Below are 17,604 nucleotides of genomic sequence, written 5' to 3'. Positions count from 1 at the left end.
AGTTTTTTTCGTTTCAACGACCAAAAAAAAAAAAAAAAAATGATGCATTTTCTAAAGTAACACGAAACAAGCAACTCGCGTTACTTTAGATACTCAACCAAAGTTCCTCGTGCTTTTGTAGGAATTGTACACTATTCAAAGACCGCCAGTTCCTCGAAGAACGATCACGAGATGCCCGAGAAACGTCTTTTTCCCATGAACCCCGGCCCCATTAAGGAAACGGCACCGGCTTCAAAGAAACGGTACGAAACGAAAATCCGCGAATAATAGATGGTCCTATACAGAGTCTCTGCAATGCAGTACAACCGGCAGAGGGTGATTCTTCGTCAAAAAACAAGCCAAAAATGTAAAATGAAGTTTCTACGTACGACGCTTCGTTTTCGAGAAAAATGTCTTTGAAAATCTTGGCACGGTATACGTGCAACGTCATATGCAAGTGGTTCTCTTCAACATCGATTTATTTGAAAATGAAGCTACGTATGAAAAAATGTCATTTTACATTTTCGACTTATTTTTTCGTGTAGATTTCATCCCATTTTATTTCCAATCCAAAACACATCACAATAACATGTAATATATACGAGAAATATTATGCTTTCAGTCATATCTTTTTATCAAGTTCATCAATGTTATAATATTTCGTAAGCAAATATAATTATCTTTTTTACAAATATTTCAAAGGCACTATAAATATATATATATATATATATCTCGATGAAAGCAAATTCTCAGTTATCATCCTCACCTGTTTCTCGCGGCGAATCGGTAAAATCTCGAGGAGATAAGCGAGGACGGGATGACTCCGCAGTGCGCTTTCTCGTCGAGTCTCGTTGGAAAAGAAAAAAAACAAAAGGACGGGGAATTCGACACGTGGAATCGAGGGCTGTACGAGCCGCTCGTTTTCTTCGTCCTTCAGCCGCCGTCACGGCGTCGCGAGCGCATCTTGCACACAGAGGATATAATCAAAACCACGAATAAATTCACTAGGAAAACGTCTTTGTCGCCCACCAAGTCTTCCTTCCTTCCTTCCTTCCTTCCTTCCTTCCTTCCTGTTCGCCTTCTATTCTCCCTCCTCGAGTCCACCTCCACCCCCACTATCCACCTGATTTTCACGTTCACCCCCTTAAACTAGACTTGTATTGGCCTCAAGCCAGCCACACGGTCGTTGTTCTCCACGATGAGGATACGTGGTCACGCACAAGCTCGATCTCGACCTTCATCCACCTCCCGATCCCGATCGACATTTCCGCGCGGACGTTTAATTCCAACTAATTGCGACGTTGCCACTTGCTCGTCTTCCCCGTTCGACTGCCATCTGCGGGACCATTAAACGAATTAAAACTGATCGTCCTTCCAAAACGCGGTACAGGCCAGCTATAAGCTAATACGTCTCGCGGTATCTATATACTCGGATATCCAATCCAGGTCCTCGAGTTCTTGGGGAGAAAAGGAGAGAGAAAACGAAGAGCGAAGCAAGAATACAAATATTTCGAATGGTCGTTCGCGTTACGTGTTTTTATTTCATGCTTCGTATCGTATGTTTGCAAACGCGTGCTCCTTTCTAACCGCATACTTGTAACGTGAAGATTTTACGATACGTATGTCCGCATTTTTATATGGATTTCTTACAATTGCATTAATCGCATTTATTCATTTGTTGTGTTGATGAGATTTTTCACAGAATAAACGAATCAGATAATGAATATTTTTTAGTGGTAACTTCTAAGAAAGTTTCTGAATAAGTTTCTGAAGATAAAAGAGATTACAATTTGTAATTAATTGGTTATAATTTTTATTGTAATTTCTTAAATTGTTAAGAAACAAATATTAATCGAATAAAAATTTGAAATTCAAAAAGTGACATTATATGTACATATATTAACTATTGAAACGAAAATATTAAAATTTAAGAAATTATGAAAATTATTTGCAATATTTTACGTATTATTTTCTTCAATATAGAATAATTCACTTAAGAAAAAGCTTCCATTATTCCATTATCCGAAAATTCTCTTATCCCTTAACCTTGTCTCTCTATTAGTCGTCTATAATAGAGATTTTACTACACTTATAGGATGATCTAATAATGGCCACTGTCATGCAATTGCGTAAACACTTACAAAACTACAGTTGAAATATAGAAATATTCAAGACGAGTCGAGAATGGAAGGAACGTTACATTAAAAATTAGCAGCTTCTTAAGGAAATTTCATTCAAAGCCATTTTTCCAACGCCTCTAATTGTCGCATTCATGGAAGGAGAAGTGGCGTGGTTGGCATCGGTAGATAGAAATGCTACAGGTCGTCTTCTAATGTCGTCTAGAGGGCGAGACAGAGAGAGAAATGTAAAGAGATCGAGAGAAGTAGGAGATGAGAGGTTGCCAAATATAAAAACCACGAATTACCTACCACGTGCCAGAATGAAGATGAATCCATTGAGGATTTGAATGATAGAGCGATAGAGCAAAGTATATATGCATAATCGAGAAAGGAATTAATACGAATCGATTTTCTAATTGCCCTGAATTAATAAGAATATGTATAAATTCGATTAATGTTTTTAGAGATGAATAAAAAGTATTGCTATAAAAATAAATAATTTTATAATAGTAATAATATTTCCAAAATGATTATTTTTCTTTTTTTTTCTAATTTATTTTATCTTAATAACTAATATCTTAATAATTTTAAATTTCTATCAAAGGATCTAAAATTCTATCAAAGAATTTTTTAGAAACACAATTATTCTTCTCACTTGCAAAGAAGAATTAAATTTTTATATTCGAATAATTGTAATGGATTACAATAAATTAATTTAAGTTTAAAGGATTATTACTAATTAAATGAAAGTTAGTAAATTGCAAATGTATGTAAATTATCGTTTAATTGGATTTCATGAGAATTTTAGAATCACAAAAATGGAACAGAAACTTTCAAAGTTTCGAAATTTTGAGCGTGCCATCTCTAAACGCTTTTCCTTCTATCATAAAGAAAAAATTGTCTCATTCATTTTCTATGAGCAAATTAATGGATTATGATCGATCGACGGTGTGAAACGGTTAAAACCATTACAGAGATTGCATTGCTATGGCTTTGCTTTCTGAAAGCTAATAATAAACACTATTATTAGATAATGGTTTACACATATACTAGAAACATGTTACATTTTCAATGAAAAACAGAAATGATATCGAATATTTGTATCTTCGAAAGGTTTTATCTTCTGTTTGGATATATATTTTTTAAATATGTTCAAAAGTTTATATCGAGAGCTTACTGTGTAAATTTTGTAACATTTATATTTTTTTTTATTCTTTCTTTGTACAAATTAAATTTATATATTAAAAATTTGTTTGAAATAATATTTTAATTTATTGTACGTCTTTGTACGAATCCATTATTTTGGTCAAACAAACGTATGCCTTTGCAGAGTAAAACTTTCTTTTTTTATTTTGTATTCTTACGAATTATATGTAATTTATTTAAAATTAAACTTTAAAATTTATAATTAAAATTTGTGCGTGATATATGTTTATTTCATTTTTTTTAAATAAAAATTTTAATCTTAAAAAATTAGTTGAAATTTATAATTAAAATTTGTACGTGACGTATCTTTTTTATTTCATTTTTTTAATAAAATAAAAGTTTTAATTTTAAAAGATTTTTTATTTTATTTATTAATATTTGAATCTAATATATACATATAGAAAATATTCACAATATTATATTATATATTACACGTACAAAATAATAAATTCATGTAAAATCTATGTATTTAATTATAAAATACTATTAAATATTTTAAACTGTTTTTCTCGAAAATATTAAAAATGAATATACAATATTTGTATAATAAGCTATCGATATGAAATACTTAAATTCAAATAACATTTCAATATAAACGAACAGTCTATGATATCTCCTCATCCCAAACATATTGAAATCTTCTTGAAAATATACGTACAGTATCTCACGAAACTTTTATGAATATAATATAAATGTTATAAAAAATTTAATATCGATATAAAATACTTAAAATACAAAAAAAAATTATAATTAATATTAATCTTTACCAATATAATCACGATTAATTGTAAAATATTTTTACAATTTTATTTTATTTTACAAAATGCATGTTTGCAATAATTCATACATACTTTTAAATTTATTTTAAACTTTAAATTTATATATTCAATAGACGTTTTAAAAATTTTACATACATTTTTTTTAAGAAAAATTTACACGCTAAAATGTAAAATAATTATTAAAATCAATATTTTCAAGATATCAATATTTCGTCATACATGGAGAACGAAAAATGATGATATTCATCTTATTCGAGGAGAGAATCTGCACATTCATAAAATTCCCGGTAGAAAGTGTTCAAATACTTTCGTAAGTCACTGTACGTAACTTCTACCAAACATTATTCAAACTTCAACTATACACCTACACACCACACGAAACAAACGAGCACGCGATTCAAGCCAGATTTAAAACGTGTAAAAAATGGCGAACCGGCTATAGGCGTCGTAAACAGAAAGTCCTTTAAAATAATATTAAAAAAAAAAAAAAGATAAGGTGTGAGAGGAGATGCGGAGGAAGGGTAAGTAAATGAGCGTAGCGAGACGAGGAGAGAGCCATAAAGAGGAACGAAATATATATATGTAGGCGTGAGCCAAGGTTATTGGCCGTAAGATATTAAAGATTATATGAGAATTTCATTCTTCTAAACTTCACTCATGGTCACGTTTACATTCTATCTCGTTCACTTTTTTTTTTTCCCATAAAATTCTGTTCAAAAATCAAAAGAAAAAGAAAACAAACAGGGGTACGATAGTACCACGCTCGAGGTAAGGAATGGCACACGAAGCAATCTAACAATGGTTGGTAAATAGCCTCCAACAGGAGGTCTTATCGATTTGAGGAAGAAGGATATACACGTGTGTACATGTCTGGAATCACAGGTCGCGTGGATATCGTCGAACGAGAAACCATCGGCTCGCGTGGCACGAAAAACTGGCCGGTTGCACCGAAACGAACCACTCGCGTGAAGCGAAAACTCGAATCAACGACCTTGATTACGCCTTCCCTTCCCTTCCCTTTGCCACTTTCGAGATAGCCGTGGTTGATTGCGATCGGCGTATGTATATTTGCATCACGAGTTCGCGTTTCAAGTTTCGCGACCAAAACAACAAACGGAAATAATGAACCTTTGATTCGAAATTTTGTATACCATTGATGAAACGTCGCTTGTGTTGTGTCCAAAATTGTTAATATTGAAATTTTTCTTCATTTCGATTGAATTGTAATTTTACAATGATGAAATTGTAACTTTGAATATCTGAATCGTGATGAAATTCGAATGAAATTATGTATATTTTAATGAAATTATGATTGATGAAATGTCGATGATGTGCAAAATTGTTGACATCGTTCATTTTTCAATTTCGATAACACTGAAAGTGATAAAATTATAAGATGGAATATAAATCAATAGTAACGAAAATCTTTGATGACAAGATAAAATTAATTGAAATTTTAAATGAAAGGATATCTGTATTGAATTCGTATATTGAATAGTCGATTGAATGACGACAGTAAATTTGTAATTGTTTCCTCAATTCGTGAGCTTTTAAAAATAACGATACACGACTGAAATGTTCATCGAATATAAAACTCTATTATTGATAGAATCCAATGAAATGATAATAGAATCAAATAATTTAGTACAAAATAATGACTGAACCCGAGTAATGTGTCACCCAAGTAATACATGATACTAAATAATGACTGAATTGTGATACCGAGTCTATGTAATATGATACTGAATAATGACTGAATTCGAATAATATGGCACTGGATCAAAGTAATCTGATACCTAATGACTGAATTCGATGATAACGTGACAGTGGAGCAATAGCACGATATAATCATTCGAATATTCAAATAACACGATATGGAATAATCATTGGATCTACCTAAAACCAAATACAGAGATTTGAATTTTTTCAAACGTTTAATCTCTCGATTCCTCTTCGTTTTTTCACTAACAATAACACTGTCATGATGTGACAACCTACGTTTAATAAAACAAGAATATAATTTCGCGTTGCTAAATACTCGTGGCCAATTATAGAGCTATATACAACGAATAAACACTGTATGTACACAGAGAAATCGTTCGACAAAAACACTCGCGCATTCCGCGGTCATTTTTGCACTGAAACTCGAGGTCCAGTCGAACGTATCTCAACACAATTCACGAGAGAATAACGCATGAAAGGAAGAAGAAACGACGATCGAACAAAGATTGAAAGAAAACTGCGGAATGTAGAGGAACGTTGGCGATAAGGAGAAAAGCATGACGAGAAAATGCACACGCGTATCCCTCGGTCAAACACGAGCATCGAACTTGGACGTACCCATCGCCGACACCACGGCACGATTGTAGCCAATGAGATCGCGCGATCTCAGCCGCATTGGCGGTGCGTGAGAGAGGTCGCAGGGAAGAGAAACACACGCGGCAACTCGGTGTCTCTCCTTTCAAGAAATGGAATCGTTCCGACCTCTCGATCCGCCCGAACTCCTCGATCGAGCACCAACATTTCCCACCTAACCGAAATTCTTCACTGTTTCTCCGCCCTTCCTTGCTACGCTCCTTCTTCTCCTCCTTCTTTCTCCTTCTTTACCTATCTCACTCTCCGTCTCCACTCGCGCGACCCGTATATACGCCAAACAAAGGAGGACACACGGACGTAAATATATACGAACTGTGTATCACCGTGACCGTCTTCCAAGCACTGTTTAACATTGACATTGGCAGCGCGGTCGCGCGCTACCAAATCACGTTGCACGTCTCCTCTTTCTCTTCGTCCACTTGGAAAAACGTCGAACAATCACCAAACGAGGCTCAAGTGACTTTGCCCATTCGCCACTCACTGTCGATACGCGACACCGACCGATCGGTACCACCAACGTTCGGATCACTAGAGGAATCCTCTCCAACGATCACTATGCATCCTCTTCTTGTTGAGAGCAACGAAATCACCGTGCACGCACGGTGATCATGTGGCTAGAGCCGGAGGTCACGCACCGGTGATTCTTGCCACGATCCCCCGGCACCGCAGCAAACTTTTCGTCCACGATTGATGAGGATAATCTTTCTCTACCTTCCCTTCTCCGTTTCTCTCTCCTCCTTCCCCTTTAGTCTCAATTAATCCTGCGATGCGATATCGGCCTGCAAATCTGTGTGTATTGCCCCACGACCATGTAACATGTACATCTTCACGAAGAAGAAGAAGAAGAAGAAGAAGAAGAAGAAGATATCTACAGTCTCGCGTTGAGAAGAAGACAGAAATTAAAGAAAAAGAAAAGAAAAGGGGAAAAAAGGAAAAGAAGAGATCGTAAGAGAAGAAACGAACCGTGGTGATCGTAACGCGGACGTAAACGATCAACGGAGTCGCAAAGCGAGGTAACTCGCGTGTGCCTTGAAAAAGAGAGCGACGATGGGTCCGTAGAGCCGCGAGGGCGACGAGAAGAGGGGCGGGGGGGGGGTGTAAGGAAAAAGGCACCCCGACTTAAAAGAAAAGGCGGGCGGCCACGAGACTCCCGCGCGGAGCCCAACGTTTCGCCTCACTGCCGGGCTCACTGCAGGCTCTGACGCACCAGCCTGCCGCCCCCTGTACGCCGCCACCTCCCCTTCCCAACACCCCCGACTCCCCTTACTATCCGTTACTACCCCTTCGACCGCCCACCTTGCTTCCTACCCTCGCCATCTGGCTCGCTGCCTGCATCGCTGCCTGCATGCCTACCTGCCTGCCTACCTGTGTCCACCTATCCACCCTATCCAGCTAACTGTGATCTCTCTACTCTCGACCTCCCTTGTCTCGACACTTTTGCCCCAAACTGTTTACACACTTATGCCTATGCTAACTCTCTTCTCGCGCTTCCTCTTTATCCGCCTGCCTCTCTTTCCTTCTCTCGTCCCTCTCGCCACCTCCACCGCTTTCCTAATACCTAGCAGTAGTACCCTCTCTGTTTAGCGTGGTCTGTTTAGAGGCGTTCTCTTGTCGCTCTTTCGCGATCAAACTGGAGGATTTCTACTTGACTGTGTGTCGCACAGGCGCACGCACACACATACACATATACACACACCGCGGGCTTTACAGTGTCGTAGTTTCGGCGCACACGCGCACCTAAGGCGTGCGGAATACCATACCAGGGCTACCGGCGCACACCTGCGCCGTACCGTGTCGTACCGTGCTCTCTCCCCACTACCACCGAAAACCTTCTGACCACCATACGCGATTTCGCTCCCTCTCTCGAGCGCCGCTGCTGCCTCTTCCTTTCCTATTCGGTTATCGTGGTCTTCCGTATATCCGTTGCGTGCATTTCTTCCCGATGCTTTGGCATTATCGTTATCGTTCGTTTGTATTCATAAAAATAGGGGGGAGAGGGTGAAATGGATTACCATTGTTTTTGCATGCGATTCCTTACTTCTTAGGATTCATTTTATACGTGGTCTTCTATATTTTTTTGCGTGCAACAAATTCTTTCTGCTCTTTGGTATTTTTTCTTTATCGCTTATTTGTGTGTATATATGTAAAAGTAGAAGAGAATAAAATAACTTTACTTATATAAAATAGAGAAGAGCGAGATAAATCGGATATTATTGTTTCTATGTTGAATGTCTTTACTTTCTGCTTTGTTTTCGTTACTTTTTTATATATGATTTTCCATATTCCCGTTGCGTGCATCATCGATTTCTTCTTTCTGATGGTTTGATATTCTCGTTATCACTCGATTGTATTCATAAAAATAAAAATAGGAGGGAGTAGGTTGAAATGGAGTATCATTGTTTTTACGTTTCTCTTTCTTTCATGATGCTTTTTTTCTTAAAATTCTTTTTATATTTTTCTAACTTTTTGCGTACACCAAATTTTATTTTTTCATCGTTCATTTACACTTATAAAAGTAAAATAGAGTAAGATACTGTTGTTTTGTTAAGTAATGTCTTCATTAATTCTTACTTTTTTTTAATTTTTTTGTATATGTATATTCCATTGCGTGCACCGATTTTTCTTCGTTTAATCTCCTCGTTAACAATTGTTTATTTCCATGAAAGTAGGAGAGAATAGAGTAAAATGGAATATTATTGTTTTGTTGAATGATCCCTCTTAATGTTTCTACATAGTTCCTTTTGTATATGATTTTCCATATTCAGTTGCGTGCACCAATTTCTTTCTGTATTTTAATATCCTCATTATCGTTTGTATTCGTAAAAATTAAAGAGAGTACTATAAATTAAAATATCATTCTTTTTTATTAAATTTATGAATACTTTTTTTTACATAAATTTTTTCTATCGATTTTTATTTTTTGATCCTCTCATTACGAATTGTTTGTTTCCGTAAAAAGCAAAAGACAGAGTGGGCTAAAACAGGACACTATTTTTTTATTGCATGACACTTCTTAAATATTTATCCTTCTATTATATAAATATTTTTTTATAATATAGCCATAATTTAAAAGCAACATATTAAATAAAAATTATTCTATTCTCAATAAGAAATTAATCGAAATATAAATTAAGTTAATGATTGATTTTGCGATTAAGTTCATTTGATTCACATTGATGTTAAAAGCTAGGGACTAAAAATCTCCATATAATACATAATATATGTATGCAGACCTCGAGAAAACAATAGACAGAAAACTTGTATAAATAAGCTCTCTTTCATTAAAATCAATCTGGATACGAATAAAGTATTACATGAATATATCGTATGTTTGTCATTACAATTAGGTCTCCAGCAATTTTTACAATAAAAAATGTATATATGTCAAAAACGTATAATATTATTACAAGAAATTTTTAATCGAACAAACAATAACAAATTTTTTGAAATTACCATATTTTTTTGAGATATATTTTTGAGATATATATTGAAAATAAAAATTAAATTTCTATTAATTATAAGAACAAAAATTTACGAAAAAAGACGAATGAAAATAATAATTCTTTTATTAATTTGCAGTACTTCAAATTTCAACAATTTACATAATTATAGAAAATTTTTTTATTTTCTTACAATTGTAAATACAAATAATTAATCTTCATGTAAACAATGATCAAAAATTCTCAAAAACGTCTTATTATTATTTCATTCAATTCAATTATCGAATTCCATTGTACATAATGAAATTTGTCGATGTTTCATAAATCAATGTTTGAAAAAATTTTTTCCTCGTTTTCTTCCATTGCTCTTTGAAAGAATACAATAGAACCTCTCTTATACTAACAGAAAGACATCTTTCAAAAAAAGAAACAGATTTTTTTTAGATGAATTATTTTACATTTTCAGAAAAGAAAATGAGATTAATAAAATGTTTGAATATTAAAATATTCAAATATTGAAGATTCTACTGCACTCCTTAACCTTTTCTCTTGTAATAACATCTCTGAGATATCATATTTTTAATACTTCATTGAGATGTTATATAATTTTTAATTAATAATTTTATTAATTATATTATTCTATCAACAATTAGAAAATATAAATTTGATAATTTTGAATATTATTATCTTTTTTTACAATTTTTATTTAAAAAATTTTTATTAAAAAATTTTTACAATTTTTTATTAATTAATATGGAATTGAATATGAACGAAATTGAATTAATATTTCTTCATCTCTCGATTGATTCGTAAGGTAATTAAGAAAGAAAATTTTTTATGCTTGATTAAATAGTAAAGTGGACGTCATAATGTCGTACAGAAAATTTGAAATAGTATGGAGTACAAATGCACAAAGGAAGTGTCTCTCGCTAAAAGATTCTTTATCTTTGCTAAGTAATCCCATTCAGGAGGATTAATCGTAACTTTGATTCGAAAAGCTTCATACGAAGAATAAACTCGCGAATCGAATTGACTTTAAAGTTGAATGGAATAAAATTATTTCATTGTGGAATTTCGAGTCGTATTCGTTTTACGGTGCTGTATAACGTTATACGTCATGAACGATGCTTTTAGAAGAAAGTAGGATGAAATGGAATATTGAAGAAGATATTTTTATTGTTATATAATAGATTAAAAAGTAAAAAATATTTTAAACGTTACTATTAACGTTAAAATCATGGATTTGGATATCAAAGAGAACAATTTTTTAATAATTAATAATTATATTGCGGATTTTTATTTTAAATTAACTCTTTATGAAAAGATTAAAAAAATAGAGCTTAAGGATTTGCCTTATTTTATTATAAATAAGAATTTATTAATTTATTAAATCAAGCATATGAAATATGTTATTTTTTCAAAATATATATAGAATTAGTAAGACATTAAATTTGAGTTTGACATTGATGCATATTAACATATAAAAAAATAAAGAAAATTTTAATTTATAAATATTATCGTTTTATTACATTTTATGTAAGAAGATAGTCGAAATTCATATTTACTTAAAATTTTAAAATCATTATTCTATAAGTTCTAAGGTATCATGAAAATATAATTATTAATGCAATATATTGATTGCACATAACTATTTTATAATAATAATCCATTTTATCCTATTTCATCTCCCAATTTTAATGAAAAAGTAAATGAAAAAAATTAATGATATTTAATGATGTATGATCCAAAGATCAATATCGAAGTTTTTCTTACATAAAAAATAATTTTAAAACAGGTTAAAAAATATAGAAAATAATTATTTTCGATTATGATTTGAGAATAATATTGTTTAAAAAATAATTTGAAATTTCGATTGAAATTTTTATAATTCTAAAATTAATTTTTCAAAAAAGCGTTAATTAATTGTACATAATTACAATATAATGTTATTATGTTCTGAATTATAAATTATATTTATATTTAAATTTTTTAAATTTTAAAATTCTTTTTTTTTAGTATTCTTTATAATTTATTCATTTTCTAATTAATTTAAAAACAATTTCAGAACTTTATTGTTTCGCAGTAAGACAAAATTTTTCTGTGAAAATGTTGTCACGAAATTATTAATATTATACCGGCTCTGTTGGAAAAGTAGTGTTCGCCCAATGTCGTTATCATCAACAACAAGAAACCGATCCAAACTTAGTACCGCTAATAATTAAGCACTCTAGGTAGATGGTAAGAGGCATTGAGTTAGGAAACGAGGCAAACCGCTTGTTAAGTGTGGTATGTATGTACTTATACTTGTGGTTTTTCAATTTACCGAACCAGAGGAAATATTCATTTAATTTAATCAACTATATCTAGTTAAATTATTTTACCATACAGGATGTTAATATTTGTGAAACTTTAAAAGATCTTTAAAAGATCGATTCTATAAATTCAAAATAAAAATGAAGCTTATTTATAAGTAGATTTATGTATGCATTTAAATAAAAATTTAAATGTACAAAGAACTATAGAATGCATATAATATGTTAATATATTATATATATATAAAAAATTAAAAATATTCAAAATATAATATAAAAGTATAAGTATATAAAATATTCAAGATATAGTATATATTATGATATTTAAAGAATATGTAATTGTATGTCATTCTATGTAAGCTCCATTTCTTTTACCGTATTCATAAAAATTTTATTTTGCATAAACTGCAATATAGTTATGAGCAATTCAAATTTATTTTATGAAAGAAGACAAAGATACAGTGAGACAACGATATCTATTGATATTTTATTAATATTATTATAAACATATTCATGTAAATTTTAAATTAAATTTAAATTGTAAATTTTAAAGTAATTAATTTTTAAAAGATTTTTATTTGACATTTATTTTTTATAATCATTGTAAATTCGTTTTCTTTGTAATGTTTATAAAGAGTATAAATTAAAAATTATTCTTAAATTTAATTTATCTGATAATCAGTAAAAACAAAAAAAATTTGAATCCAGTTAAATTATTTCAATATTGTTAGATCAGAATAATCATATTAATAATATCACTTGACCAATTGATTTAATTAAAAATATAAATTAATAATTTTATGATATCAAAAAATTTATCAGAAATCAAAAATCATGAACTTTTTAAAAATATCAAGAGAAATTAGACATCTATTCAAATATTATATCTAGAAATAAATTCGATGTTTTTCTAAAAATAAAATTATTATTTATTTAAAAAAAAATATTTTTTTATGGAATGCTTGTTATTAGCATTAATAATTTAAAAAATCAAACAAATTATAATATATTTCATTTATAATTCCATTTATTCTATTTATATCTTATACTTGAATTAGAATTATAAAGGTTTAATATAAAAGCAGCGAATCAAGTTCTATACCTAATAGAATAATATTATAGTATTGGTGTGATTTGTCAAGTTGATTTTTGACGAACGAGAGATTCGAATCAGGAACAATTCGAAGTTATTACAGGAGAATTGTAATTTCCGGGGAACAAGCGCTTAATGGCGAGAATAGTTGACATCGACATCGCACAAATAAGATAAGGAACTTTTACTTGCTATACCTTACCGTTTCCAAACACCTATGACCTCTTTTAATCGATCATCTCACCAAACAATATCTCTCACATTTTATGTCATTTTTCACTGGTTAATTAATAATAATAACGATAATTCAATTTCTGTAAAATAGATTTTTCATTTAAATTTCAAATTTTTAATTTACGTTATATATAATTTATTTTTAATATGAAAAAAATCAAATAAATTATAAATTTTCTGAAATTTTAAATACAGATAAATTTTATTCATTATAGTTTTTATAAAATAAATTTTTAATTTAAATTAGAATTTAAATTCATAAGCTAGATATATAATTTGCTTTATTTTTAATAATGGCGACTTTTAAAAATTCAAATAACTATAAATCTTCCGAATCTACAATGCAAGTATTTTTAATAATTTTATTAAATTTAGAAACTAAATTCGAAAAATTTTTAAATGATAGAAAGAAATGATTATCAAAAAATGAAAAGAAAAAAATTTTAATAATAATGACAGTTAATAATATATTTACCTATATTATTTTAAGCATAGAAAAATATAAAAATAATATAAAACGCTTTCTTCAAACATGTCACAACGTATCTACTGCAGCGCTATATATACAAAAACTCAATATACTTTTGGCGCCAAAACATTAAATATCTCTCATTTTGTATTTAATGAAATATTAATTTTTAAATTCTTAATGTTCCATAATTTTATCATTTTTTTTATAAAATAAAAAAATAACAAATACAATAAAAAAGAAAATAAAATAACGAATAGAATATGAATTAAAACAATATTCATCAATTATTCTTTATTTTTTCCAATGAATGTTAAATTGAAAAACGATATAATTTTGTTTAATTATTGTAATATAAAATTCTACAATTAAAGAAAAAAAAATATAATAATTTCACGTAATAAAATATTTATCAATTATTCTAAATTATTTAAATTTATTTAAATTTTTTTAAATTTATTTAAATTTATTTAAAGTTGCAATTGATTTTCTTGGAAATTTCCACTATTTTTAATCCCGCTATCGATATCACAGGTAAGAGACCGGAATGATTTGGTCCAGTTAACGCGATGAGCCGACCATTTACGTTACGTGTAACAAAAAATAACTCTCGTTCAATACCGCAACGTACGATATATACATATGGTTACATTAATACAAGCATCATTCTTTTCTTTCATAAACTTTTGTAAACATTGATCTTTTGAATTTTTTAAAAAATAAAATGATGTAATACAATTTGATTAATCATCCATATGAATGTTAAAATAAAGTATACAAGTTATTTTTATTTAAACACTTACTTATTCAATTTTGCATACATATAATAGTTTCTAAAAAGATATTGGGATAATTAACAAAATTAAGTATGTAATTTATTTTATTTGCATATATAAATATACATGCAACAGTCATGAAAGAACTAATTTTACGTTATTACGTTTCATATATATTTATGTACACATATAGAGAATATTGAAATCATAATAGTCGTAATAAAGTTTGAATATTTATGGATCTGTCACGTCCATATTGCGAGGTGTTACACAAACTGCTACAATAATTGAAATTTTTAAATTCTGACATTTAATTCGCCTAAATTCATTTACACAAATTACCTTCATACCAACCATAAATATAGAAAATTTCGAATTAACAAAGTATTAAGAAATAACTGCATATAAATCAGAAGTCCAAATCTGCTTACCTTGCAATATCCTTACTTGAGTATCTGGTCGCTGTAAAGTATACAGAAACTAAATACTCAAATGTGATGAGTTTCGATATTACACTAATAACAATAGGAAATACAATACATTATTGGCAATTGCATTAATTCATCGTGACGTGTGTGGTAACGAAAAAGAACAATACAAGAGATATTTTATCGAGATCAATAATCTTGTACGGAGTCATAATTATTATAGGGAGGGGGATCTGGACGACCTTCTGGAATTCTATACTTCTCTTCTACTTCTTGATCATTATCGTCTTCGTATTTTACAGCGGTAAAGTAAGATCCAGACGTTGAGAAAGTATTGCTATAATCAGGGTAATCTGAAAAATTTTCACAAGAAAATTAGCATTTTCATCAATTATAATTAAATCTATAATTGAATTATAAAAAAAAAATAATTGAAATGAATTATAAAAAATATACCATCCAAAGGTTCCTCTTTAATTCGGATTTCTTTTGTATCTTCCTCTTGACGATCACCCCGATCTTTCCGATCTCTACGTTCGCGATCACGGTCACGCTTGTCTCTCTTACGGTCTCTATCACGATCACGATCGGTACTTCTAGAACGTCTCCTCTTACGATCCCGTTCACGATCACGTTCACGATCACGATCTCTCCTATCCCGGGGCCGTTCGTCTCTCTGAATCTCTTCAATGTCTGGATCAGGTAAACGATCGCGACTTCGCCTACGTTTTCGATCACGCGACCTACTTCTTGTTCTTCTTTTACGATCTCGCGATCTTCTACGCTCCCTGTCCAAACGATCACGGTCTCTGCAAGCAAAAATAAAAAAATTAAATTTAATACTTTAAAAATATATTGAATTGTAATATAATAAAATTGTCTGTTTCTTCTATATTTTTTTCATTTATCGAATTATGTCGTAATATAACACACCTGTCTCTATCAAGGCGTCCAGAATTCTCCCTCTCTCGTTCCAAACGATACCGTTCTCGTTCTCTTTCGTTATCTTCTCGACCAGAATGTTTAATGTTAACATCGGGTCCACCTCTTCGAGTACCACCAAGTCCACCGCCAAGCCTTCGCGGTAACCATCCTTTCACCGTCCTAGCTCGTTCCACGTCAACCAATACTCTCCGACCATCTATTTTCTTACCATCCGCATGCTTATAAGCAGCTAGAAGTACCGATTGAAAATTACCATTTGCTCGCGATCACTATGTTCACTATTTAATAAAACTATGAGACTTCTATGTCTCGAGGAAATAAATCTTGAGGTGGCAGAAAAGATATATATATATATATATATATTTTTTTTTTTTTTTTTTTTTTTTTCTGAAAAGACTTCAATCTTTAGACTTGACAGTGCGAACCGTGAAATTTCGGCAATTTTCGGTCTCGTACAAATGAAAAATATACAGACACGAATACAAAGAACAATCTGAGAATACGATATATACCGAAAACACAAAAGAGATAATATATAACGAGTATCAAACGATACATTTGCTACATTACCTATATTAATTCTTTTTTTTTTTTTTTTTCTTCCGAAATTATTTTCATCTCTGTTAGATATGTTGCTATTGTCTTGACGGAATTATCCAAACTAATAATCGTTACACGTTTTTCAGAAGTGATTGAGGTCGTAAGGTATCGGCACATATTATTCCTGATTATATACACGTACCGATTATAACGTGCGCTCTTTTATAAAGTAAAATGTGACAGTACGTACCATCACGAGGCAAAGTCCTTGAATTAAACTAGTCAATTTCTGTGTTCAAGATACCATGAGATTGCGTATAAAGCGTACAAAGCGCCGAATGTATAATGATATTACGTTTACTATAGGTATTTACTAAAAGAGAAAGAGGGTCCGGATACCGTACCGTTATGATCATTTTACCGTATAAAATCACGATTCTACGTTATATTCGCGGAGCATAAAAATCAGTAATAAAATGTACGGATTTTTCGGTACCTTAAATCTACAGTTTGTAAAGTTCAAAAAATGTATAGCAGATACAAAAATACCTACCGCGGCTACTTACGTACGGAAGTTAACACAAATCTTAGAAGTACGTTTAATCGTGAAATGAACTTGTAAGAGACTCGCGAGCATAGAGTAGGCCAGCGCGTATGCTATTCATTGGGAAGGTGCCCAGTCTTCATATGTTCGTTCAATCTCCGAAGAAGTTTACTTTGCATTTACCTGGTGCGCTTTTTTTTTTTTTACTTACGACCAAACCGTGCGCAAGTATCGTATGCTTTATACTTTATATTATATTGTGTTCTAATTACATATTATAAATTTAACGTAACGTTAAAACGAGAATTTATTTTTTTTCTTTTTTCGTTCAATAAAGGGGATACTTTATTTCCACGGAAAAAA

At 31.0% G+C, this 17,604-nt stretch overlaps 2 protein-coding genes and 1 long non-coding RNA gene across 6 annotated transcripts in view; 1 reads left to right on the top strand and 2 right to left on the bottom strand.

Annotated features, from left to right (window-relative positions):
• Positions 1–7,809, bottom strand: part of LOC116186535 — a 17,160-nt gene extending 9,351 nt beyond the window's left edge. The window contains exons 1-2 of one of the 3 annotated variants that reach the window (XM_031514052.1): positions 7,424–7,809; positions 746–1,315 (exon numbers count right to left, since the gene is read on the bottom strand). The gene's annotated coding sequence lies outside the window, so the exon portion shown is untranslated. Of the gene's footprint in view, positions 1–745; positions 1,316–6,424; positions 6,740–6,773; positions 6,931–7,423 lie in introns of those variants that run through there. The other 2 variants (XM_031514051.1, XM_031514053.1) reach the window with 2 other exon arrangements.
• On the top strand, positions 2,007–17,494 carry LOC116186536. 2 transcript variants are annotated; one of them, XR_004151545.1, is made up of 2 exons: positions 2,007–2,362; positions 17,078–17,493. It is a non-coding gene; the product is annotated as an uncharacterized LOC116186536 (long non-coding RNA). The 2 variants fall into 2 exon arrangements; XR_004151546.1 differs by having other exon boundaries at positions 2,023–2,362; positions 17,084–17,494.
• LOC102679221 (U1 small nuclear ribonucleoprotein 70 kDa-like) overlaps positions 14,873–17,604 on the bottom strand; it is a 5,322-nt gene continuing 2,590 nt past the window's right edge. Inside the window, 3 exon segments of the mRNA XM_031514050.1 lie at positions 14,873–15,565; positions 15,669–16,021; positions 16,146–16,386. Of these exon segments, the coding sequence (XP_031369910.1) occupies positions 15,402–15,565; positions 15,669–16,021; positions 16,146–16,386 (758 nt within the window). The 3' untranslated portion in view covers positions 14,873–15,401.

The sequence above is a fragment of the Apis dorsata genome, unplaced genomic scaffold (genome assembly GCF_000469605.1).
Source record: "Apis dorsata unplaced genomic scaffold, Apis dorsata 1.3 scaffold_877, whole genome shotgun sequence".
NCBI lineage: Eukaryota > Metazoa > Arthropoda > Insecta > Hymenoptera > Apidae > Apis > Apis dorsata.
The sequence above is the reverse complement of the archived record's forward strand: the minus strand, read 5'-3'. Positions and strand labels throughout refer to the sequence as shown.